The 10,112-nt window shown below is 54.5% G+C and overlaps 1 protein-coding gene across 1 annotated transcript; it reads left to right on the top strand.

Annotated features, from left to right (window-relative positions):
- Window positions 1-1,231: 1,231 nt before the first annotated feature.
- Window positions 1,232-9,292, top strand: LOC308255676 (b(0,+)-type amino acid transporter 1-like; the record flags this gene model as incomplete). Its single annotated transcript, XM_080683452.1, has 6 exons — window positions 1,232-1,990; window positions 5,003-5,136; window positions 5,511-5,640; window positions 6,625-6,749; window positions 8,459-8,546; window positions 9,059-9,292. The coding sequence occupies 6 exons, from the start codon at window positions 1,232-1,234 to the stop codon at window positions 9,290-9,292; spliced, it is 1,470 nt and encodes a 489-aa protein (XP_080539578.1).
- Window positions 9,293-10,112: the final 820 nt, after the last annotated feature.

Here is a 10,112-nt window from a genome sequence, read left to right as displayed (position 1 = left end):
CTCTCAGGAGTGTTCAGAAGAAGACGGCTCTACATTTTCCCAGCCTGTGCCCAGTAGGCTTTTGTGCAGCAAGGGGAGGAGGCAGGATGGACATCCCAGGAGCCAGTGACAGTGAAGCCCCTGCCTCTGTCAAGAGCTTTCTTGACTCAAGTGGCCCATATGGCTGGCTTGAGCTAGGTCCGTCTGTTTGGGAGACTGCAAGTACCTTTTTGCCCACTTTGGGTGCCAGCATTTTTACCGTAAATGCCGGTGAGTTCCACTGCCTTTCCTATAAAACGGAACTAGTAAAGGTTTTATAATGCAAACATTTTAAAGTCTAAGGGAGGATCAATAAAAAACTTATACACTATATTCTGAAATGAACATTATCCACAGGTTAATGCAATTGTTATGTTAAACATATAATATATAAATATAATCATCAGATACATATGTATATTCATATATCTGAATCTGGGGAACTAATGGAACTCTTAGCCAGATAATAATGGCTAACATTTAAGGAAAGCTTATTATGTCATAGCTATTTTAGCGTTCTTGAGTGGGCCGCTATTTAATCCTTAGAGCAACCCTACTTGGTGGGTATTGTAATTGACACACGTGTGGAGGGACCTTCAGAGACCTTGTCCCAGGCCACACAACTATGAAGGACTAGAGCTGGGATTTGAATGCAGGCATCCACTCCAGACCCTGTACTCTCGTGCACCTGCCCCTTTCTGCTGGCGGAACGAGCTTTGCCCTGCACCATTCGGACCCTCTTTTCCCCCCCATCTCAGTTCTTCGGGGTAGGGCTTGTGCAGCTTTAATTGGAAACTTGGGGAAACGGGGACTTTAGTGCTTGTCTGATGAAAGAGGTGTAGAGATTCCTAGGCTTGTATGTGCCATTGCTCAGCAATCGGGTTTTTGGCACAGAGCACTCATCTAACTGTTGTTGCTAAGGAATTGGCCAATAGGGATTTCTGCTAGAACCCCCCTTTCCTTAACCTTTCCTGGGCCTCATTGACAAACAGCTTCTGCAGATGCCTGTCCTGGGCTCTGAGCTGGATGGGGGCTGGTAGATCATTGAAGGCTCGGAACCTTCTAAACGCCATGCTCTGGCTGTCTGGCCTCTGGCCAAGACTCCTCAGGCGCTATAATCATTAACTGCTGCAGGGATCCCATAGGACAGGCACACAGGTATCAGAGCATCTGCTTCTGCTCAAGTGCACACAGCGACTCCTGAGGTCCTGAGATGGAGAGGAGTCGGGAGAGAGATGGCGGCGAGCAGGTGGCAGGGCAGGAGCGGGGTGCTGGGGGGCTGAGGCTGAGGAGGGAGATTGGCCTGTGGAGTGGCGTGTCCCTGATCATCGGCAGCATGGTCGGCTCTGGCATCTTCATGTCACCACAGGGGATCTTGGTCTACATGGGCAGCCCCGGGGCTAGTCTCGTGGTCTGGGCGGTCTGTGGCCTCCTGGCCACTCTGAGTGCCCTGTGCTTCGCTGAGCTGGGGGCCCTGGTTCCCGAATCTGGCGGGGAGTATGCTTACATCCTACACACCTTTGGCTCCTTGCCAGCCTTCCTGGTCATCTACACGTTTGTGCTGGTGGGCCGCCCCGCCTCCATCGCTGCCATCTCTCTGAGCTTCGCCGAGTATGCCGTGGCCCCCTTTTACCCTGGCTGCTCCTCCCTGCCCCAGGCGGTGCTCAAGAGCATGGCTGTCGCTTGCATCCTGCTGCTGCTGCTGGTGAACTGCTGGAGCTCGAAGCTGGCCACCCAGCTGAACGACGTGTGCACGGTTGCCAAAGTGTTCTCCTTGCTGGTCATCGTGGTGGGCGGCGTGGTGGTGCTGGGCCAGGGTCGAAGCCGCACCGAAGCCCTCCTGTCCGCCTTCGCCTTCCACAACACGACGCAGCAGACCGGGCGCATCAGCATGGCCTTCTACCAGGGCCTGTGGTGCTTTGATGGCTGGAATACCCTCAACTATGTGTTGGAGGAGCTTAAGAACCCACAAGTGAGTCTATGATACTGCTTTGGGGGGAGAGGGGCGAAGTCTCTGAGTATCAGCAGTTTTAGTGATTGTCCTTTGAGCTAAAACCATGAAAAATTGGTTGAAAACAGGGGCGCCCTTCCTTGACTCATAGGAATGGAATGCCAGCCACTGTCCACTCTGATTAGTTTATGGAATTATATAGAAACTAGAGGCTTGGTGCATGACATTCATGCACTGGGGTGTGGGGCGGGGCGGGGGGGGGGTCCCTCAGCCTGACCTGCACCCTCTTGTAGTCTGGAACCCCTGAGGGGTCCTTAGCACTGCCGCGGAGGCGGGAAAGGCTCCCACCACCCTCGCTGCACTTGCCAGCCATGAGCCCAGCTTCTGGCTGAGCAGCGCTCCTCTTGTGGAAGGGCACTGACCACCAGAGGACAGCTCCTGCATTGAGTGTCTGCCCCCTGGTGGTCAGTGCGTGTCATAGCGAATGGTTATTGTGCCATTGGGCTGATTTCCATATTAGAGTTTTATTATATAGGGTAATAATCACTTCTCAAGTAAGCAGAGGACTTCACAGTATCATCCCCATGGTCTCATATTGCTGCCCTGCGAGATAGGCATTAGCATCCCATTTTTCATGTGGGAAAACGGAAGCTTAGAACGGAGGCGTGATGTTGAGGTCATAGCGCTAGCAGGAGGCCATGCTGGATGACTCAGCTTGATATCTCTTGGGCTGTTCTCTCTGTAACATAGTAGTACACACTTAATCCATACTTGCCATGGGAGCCACGATAGGACACAGCGGCATGGTTTGGGACAGGAGAGCGGGCCAGTCCTGCCTGGCTCACCCACCTGAGAACCTTGGGCTGGTTAGTCATTGCCTGGTGGGGGTGGGTCTGCAATGGGTGGGGGAGAGGGTGCAGGCTGGGCTGAGGGACACCCCCGCCCCGTGCACGAATTTCGTGCACCGGGCCTCTAGTAAGTAAATAAATGGCTGCATCCCAAGACAAGTTTATTTATAAAAGCAAGCAGCAGGGTGGCTTTGGTCCATGGGGTTTGAGTGGAAGATTAAGGTTCTTGAGAATGAAACCAGAAAATGTCTCTGTTCTTGTGTCTTCGCCAGAAACCTGTCCGTGGCCCAACTGTAGGGCTCTGTAGCTGTCACAGCTCGTTAGCTGGTGGGTGGGCTGTCCGAGATGAGTCAAGTTCAGAAGCACAACCTCTGACTCAGCATGGGGCTGGGTCAGGCATGGTGGATGCTCACCGGCTGAGGGCAACCCTACTATGAGGCCCATAAGAGGGGGCACCCAGGACTCTGCCTCACAGGGCCCAGGCAGAGCCATATTTCCAGGACTGGGATCATGAGAATGAGTTGCTCTGTGCACTCTGTGGCTGGGGCAAGTTCTTTGCCCTCAGATTCTCAGGTTTTAGAACTAGAAAGGAGATGGGAGGACCCATCTCACAGGAGAATTTATTGTTATTTGTGTCACCGTCACAAGTTTTCCATGTGACCTGCTAGGCTGGGTGACCTACCATCCTGGTTGCTCAGGACTGAGGGATCCCCAGGGATGCTGGTCTTTCAGTGCTGAAAGCTGGAACATCCCAGGCAAACTGGGATGAGTTGGTCACCCTATCTGGCCCCTGACCTTAGGACAGGACAGGGCAGGGCAGAGGCTTGGATACAATAAAGCAGGTGTGCTTCTTGGGGCTCTGCCACCACTTGCTGCTGGAGTTCAGGAAAGGAGACCGCTATGAGGCAGAGCAATCTAGCGGGCTTCCTGGAAGAGGAGGACTGATGCATTTTGTGGCTAAGCAGCCATATGGAAGCAGTAGCAATCTGAACCCAGAGACCAGAAAGAACAGGGCGTTTGTGTCTGAGGGAAAAATGGGGGGCCGGGGCGGGGGTGAGAACCGGCTCTGAGATGCTACTTCATCCTCAGTGCCCTGTGTCCTTCCTCCCCCGCCCAGATCCAAAGTTTTCTGTGAGCAGATCTCACCCCTGGCAGAAAGCTCTGGAAATTGCTCTTCACATTATATTGAAGAATGGAAGATACACTACGCAGGGGGAGATGCTGAATTGCGGGAGGGTCCCACCTAGGGGAGGGGGAGGAGGTCTGCCTGTCCCCATAGTGACAGCTCTGTGCCAATCTGAATGAGAGCTCCCTGCATCTTGGCAAAGAATGACCTCCTCTGGTTTTGTTTCATGTTACATTGTAAGTGTCAGTAACATGTCCTAGGTGCTGTTGGGTACCGAGGGGAAGGTCTGGGCTCATCAGGGCTTGCCTGCCAAGATAACCCAAGGTAAGCTCAGTACCTATTGGGTGACCGTGGGTCCGCTGGGCACCGAGGCTTCAGCAGTGCAAACTGGTCCAAGTGCCCACAGCCCCCGTGCCCAGGGCCCTCCTCTCCTCTCCTCTTTGCTGCCCCGCACGCCTGGCAGAGAGGCAGACAGCGGGAAGTCCCATTTGACAGATACCCAATGATCCCCAATTTCCAGTTGAGGAGACTGAGGGTCAGAGGAGAACCCTTGAGTGTAATGGCCCTTAGCCTGGGTCTGAGTCCTGGGGTCCCCGCCCTCGGCAGGGTTGGCCTGGGGGTCCTGGAATATTCTAGCGGAAGTGCTCAGTGAACAGCTGACTATGCGACCTTTACCTGTGTGGTCTCTTCCCTGTGCCTCTGCTCTGTGGTTGCCCTGGTAGGAGTCCCTCCCCCTCCACCTGCCTGAACCTCTCCCATTCTTCAAGGAGAGCCCATTCCAGACCTTTTGGTGATGGCTCCTCTCCCCTCCCCACCCCTGCTGGACGCTCTGTGCCTCCACTGCTCTGACTGGTTAGGGCCCCTCACCACCTCCCTGTGCATCTGCCCATGTGTGTGTCCATGTGGTGGGTCTCTGAGCTCATGGGGGAGGGGCACATGGCCTGCGTGGCCCCAGGCCCTGGCACCTGCTCTGCAGCCGGGATGAGCTCAGTGCTGTGCTCAGGGGCCTGGGAAGGACCTCACGGGCTAACATACGGCCTCCTCTCTCCGACTGCACAGCAGAACCTGGTGTGGGCGCTGATGATCGCCATCCCCCTGGTCACGGGCCTGTACCTCCTGGTCAACATCAGTTACCTGCTAGTGTTGTCACCCAACGAAATCCTCTCCACTGACGCTATGGCCGTGAGCTGGGGGTGAGTGACGTGTTCCTAGGCCGCCGGGCAGACACCAGGATGAGGGTGGATAGTGCCCCATGGGTGTTAGAACTTCTTCCGCCCGGCTGGCGTGGCTCAGTGGTTGAGCGTCAACCTATGAACCAGGAGGTCATGGTTTGATTTCCGGTCAGGACTCAATCCCCAGTGGGGGGCATGCAGGAGGCAGCTGATCAATGATTCTCTCTCATCATTGATGTTTCTATCTCTCTCTCCCTCTCCCTTTCTCTCTGATAATCAATAATATATATATATATATATACTCTGATGTCTCGCTTGCTCGGTTTCCAGATGGGGCCTGTGACAGTCTCCCAGGCTGCTGCTGGAGTTCTTCCCCTGACACCTCTGTCTCCTAGGAACCAGGTTCTGGGGGCCTGGGCCTGGCTGGTGCCTTTGGCTGTGGCACTCTCGACATTTGGCTCTGCCCATGGGACGTTCTTCAGCGGAAGCCGTGTGTGCTACGTGGCTGCAAGAGAAGGCCACATGGTGAGAGAGGAGGCCTGGGAAGGACAGCAAGCTAGCTTTCTCCTGCCAGGAGCCTAGCAGGTAGTCCGAAGCGGGACCTGCCCTCTAGACACAGCCCCCTTCCTCTGAGAATGGGGCTCAATGCATCTGCATCGGAATTCCAGTCCCTTTACTTCCGGCTTTGGAGGGTCACCGTGCTGGGTCACAGGAGTGGAGCTACTGTGTACCCTCCGGCCACTCCTCCGGGGCCCTCTCTGACACTCTGTTAGCTTTGCTGCAATCATGCTGAATGACAGACAACCCCCGCATCTCAAAGGCTTACAGCCACCAACGGTCCAGGTTGCCTCGAGTTGGTGGATCCAGGCTGGACTTTTGCTTGGGCCTTCTCATTCCAAATGTGAGTCCTGGGCCATGTCTTGCCATAGCAGCTGGCAGGGGCTCCAGACACCAACCCAATCACACGAGCACATGTAGAGTCTCTATTCCTGCTCACATTTCATTGGCCAAACACAACATCAGTGGGTGGGAAACTGTATTTCTCCCCCAGAAGTGGGGAGATGGAGCCCGAGTGTTTGCTGAACAATAAAACAGTCTACCAACAATAACCCACCCTCCCTCTCCATGCTTCAGGCACACTTGTCCTGCCCTCTCCTCCATCTCTCCCCAAACCCACGTCTGTCCCTCTTCCTGTCCTGGGGTGAGCAGTAGAAAGTCAAAAGACCTGGCCAGGCATCTGCTTCAGCCTCCACACTCTAGCCCCACCTACTAAGCTATTTGGGTCTTGGCTGGTCTGTGGGGACAGGCCCCTCCAACCTGCACCCTGAGCCTGGTCACCCCAGGCGAGCCACAGACCCACATCTGGAAGCCGTGGGAACTGGGGACTGTTAGGTTGGGCACACTGGTGTCCAGAGTGAGTTTGGCAGGGAGGAGGACTGGCAGCTTCCCCAGGCAGACGTCCACTGTGGCTCCCCTGGGGAGTGCCTGACACCTGATTTTGCTCGCCAGCCCCGACTTCTGTCCATGGTTCACACCCGTCGCCTCACACCGACTCCGGCTCTGGTGTTCACCATGGCAGTGACTTTGGTCCTGGTCATCCCAGGGAACTTCAGCAACATCGTGAACTTCTTCAGGCAAGTGAGACGGTCCTCCCAGGCTGAGTGTCTCGTGGGCCCTATGTATACACACTCATACTTTTACCTATGCACCGTGGGAAGTCCTGAGTGTGTGTGTGTGTGTGTGTGTGTGTGTGTGTGTGTGTGTGTGTGTGTGATCTCCACTATATATATCCACACACACTTACACACTTCTGGGAGCCCAGGCACACACATTTCAGCCATTCTCCTCCAGTTATGTTTCCAAAATTAAATGTGGCTCTCTCTTCTCTTGCTCTCTTTACAAAAATTCAAGGAGACAGATGAACCAGGAGGTCGAGAGAGAGGCAAGTTAAAGGCTTGTGTTGTCTTTCTCACTTTTATTTTTATTGCTGTTCCTCTAGTCCCGTGGTCAGCAAACTGCGGCTCGCGAGCCACAAGCGGCTCTTTGGCCCCTTGAGTGTGGCTCTTCCACAAAATACCATGGCCTGGGCGAGTCTATTTTGAAGAAGCGGCGTTAGAAGAAGTTTAAGTTTAAAAAATTTGGCTCTCAAGAGACGTTTCAGTCGTTGTACTGTTGATATTTGGCTCTGTGGACTAATGAGTTTGCCGACCCCTGCTCTAGTCTGTCACTATTCAGGCTTTATTCACATGATTGCAGCCCTTGGTTCTGCTGTGATTTTTCCTTTGGAGTCTGGTCTGCATCCTGGACGCTGACCCAACATGTCTCTATTGAACTCAGGGCAGACCCGCAGGCAAGCACAATGATTGCAGCAAAGTGGGGAGATGATCTCCCCTTTATCACCTTCCCTGGGGCAGAAATGACGGGCTGTTGTGCTGTCCAGGTGTAATTTGGTAGCTTCATTTGAAGCTGGTTTATGGGCAGGTCTGCATGCAGAAGGAGTTCTCAGGGTCATTTTTCAAGCACCGCATGTCCCTCCTTTTGTTGTCATAAGTATAATGCATCTTTAGGAACAGGATATGCAGTGCCTGATGTGACTTTCTTCAGAACATTAAGTAACAGACATGGCTTTTCTTATTTTTTTTTTCCCTGCGAGAAGAAAATAAAATCATTCTATGGTGAGAATAAAATCAAATCTATGGTGACCATAGCGGGTCTTCAGACTGAGATTGGGGAGTGTGACTGAGAATGTCCCAGCCCAGAGTGAGAACTCTAGGAACTCACTGCATCTCAGCTAGGACCCAACATCTCCGGTCTTGACCGCCTCTAGAGATGGCCTGGTCTGGACCCTGCCTCCAAGGCTAGATGGAGTTTTCATCAGACCTACTCCAGCCACTCAATGACCGACACTGGGAAAGCAGAAGCTAGGATTTGTCTGGGTGGGGGGATTGGCTACGAGGGTGCGGGTCCCTGAGAAGCGCACAGCCTTCCCTTGAGATGCCATCAGACTCTCTTTTTTGGAAAACACAGACACTCCTCCCTCCCTGTGAAAGTTGTCCTCCTCTGTTCAGGCAGGGGCAGTCGGAGGCTTGATCAGGAATCACGTGGTGAGGTGGTGCTCCTTTGTGCCAGAAGGTGAAGGAGGCGGAATGGGCTAATGTTGACCCTCCAGGGCATCCTTGTCCTCAGTGCCCCCGTCTTGCCTTCTGTCCTTGTCTTCATGGATCAGGGGAGCTGGAGGTGGCTGCAAGGCCCTGGATGAGCTTGTACTTCTGCCCCAGGTTTGTACCTGGTAGGCCAGCCTGTGGCAGGGCCTGGTAGTGAGTGACTCAAGTCTGCCTTTCAGCTTCCTTGCCTGGGTCACCTACGGAACTACCATCAGCTGTCTCCTGTACTTGCGGATGAAGAAGAAGAACCTACCCCGCCCTTACAAGGTAGACGTTGGGGTACACATTGGGCTTTTTCAATCCTAGGCTGTTGCGTGAGGCTGGTCGTTGGACCACAGCCTCTTTCAGGACCCAGAGGAAGAGGGTAAGGGGTGGCCACTGTCATCTCTGGTAGAGACTTTCTCTAGTTCCTGGGTGGGGGGTGAGGGACATCTGACTCACACGGCATTGATTCTGCTCGCTGGGGATTCACTTCTCCTGTGGAGGACCCCACGGGAGAACAGTAGGAGACAAGTGCAGGAGGAGGCACGCACACAGCTGGACTCACAGAGCACAGAGAGGACCGGGCTGGTCCCAAAGCTTCTGCTCCCTGGAGGGCCCTCTGTAGCCCAGCAGGTGGCTTCCCTGGCCAGGCAAGGTATCATATCCAGGCAGGGACTGGAGCGGGGGAGCTGGTGGCGGGCGGAAGCAACTGGCAGGCAGGCAGGAGGCACAGAGCCCAGGGACCACATACCGCCTCCCACGCTCCTCTTCATCACCCAGCGCTCTGCCCATTGCAGGTCCCCACCGTCGTCCCCGTCGTCGTGCTCCTTGCTTCTCTCTACCTGGTGCTGGCACCCATCATCGACCATCCGCAGATCGAGTTCCTCTACATCTTCCTCTTCCTGCTCAGCGGCTTCCTGGTCTACTTCCTGTTTGTCTACTTCCAGCACCAGCCCAAGTGTTTGCAGACGGCCACCCTGCATCTCCAACTGCTCCTGGAAGTTGCTCCAGCCGCTAAAAATGTTGACTAATCAACCAAAGGACTTGTATGCAAGCATATAAGCATAACCAAAGGATACAGACGGTGGGGGGGGGGGGGGGCGGCACATGTGCGGGGGTGCGGGTGGAGGGGGTGGGGGGGTCGGGGGCAGCACATGTGCAGGGGTGGGGGCCGGGGGGAGTGGCTGGGGAGAGGTCAATGGTGGAAAAAGAAGACATGTAATACTTTCAACAATAAAGCATTTAAATTAAACAATAATTGACTGATGGGCTGGGCAGGTCTGCTCTGCCCTCTTTACTGCAGATGACTCTGTCCTCACACGAGTGGCCTGGCCAGCCTCTCTGTAGGTGGATTGCGTGCGCATAATTCTAACAAGCTCCTCAAGTGCCAGGTCACGGTGTTGTGGAGTTTTGGGTTAAGCACCCAGCACAGCGTCCCCCTCTCCCTCTCCTCCCCTCTCCTTCGCCTTCTCCGAGAACTGCTCCTTCAGCCCAGGACCTCACAGCTGCACTGAATATAAGAGTAAACAGCATCTTTAGAGCTAGTTTCCCATTAGCGGCGATCAGATCAGCATTTCACCTGTGCCAGCTGATCTGGTCAAAGATGAAAAGGCAGAGAAACATCTGGTGAGACACCAGTGGGGTGGAAACAGCCACTTGGCAGAGAAGGGCACCCGGCCTCAGCCTCGCTCTCCCTTCTCACTGGCACAGGCCTGTCCCACAGGCCCTGGGGGTTGAGTGAGGGGCAGAGGAGGCGGGACCAGCCCGAGTTACTGCCTTTGTGTGGGGACCCTGCTGCAGGAGCCCATCTCTGGGTGAGATTCATTGATCCTGGTGCACTCCCCACTGTTA

The sequence above is a fragment of the Plecotus auritus genome (genome assembly GCF_963455305.1).
Source record: "Plecotus auritus genome assembly, chromosome: 8".
Taxonomy (NCBI): Eukaryota; Metazoa; Chordata; class Mammalia; order Chiroptera; family Vespertilionidae; genus Plecotus; species Plecotus auritus.
The sequence above is the reverse complement of the archived record's forward strand: the minus strand, read 5'-3'. Positions and strand labels throughout refer to the sequence as shown.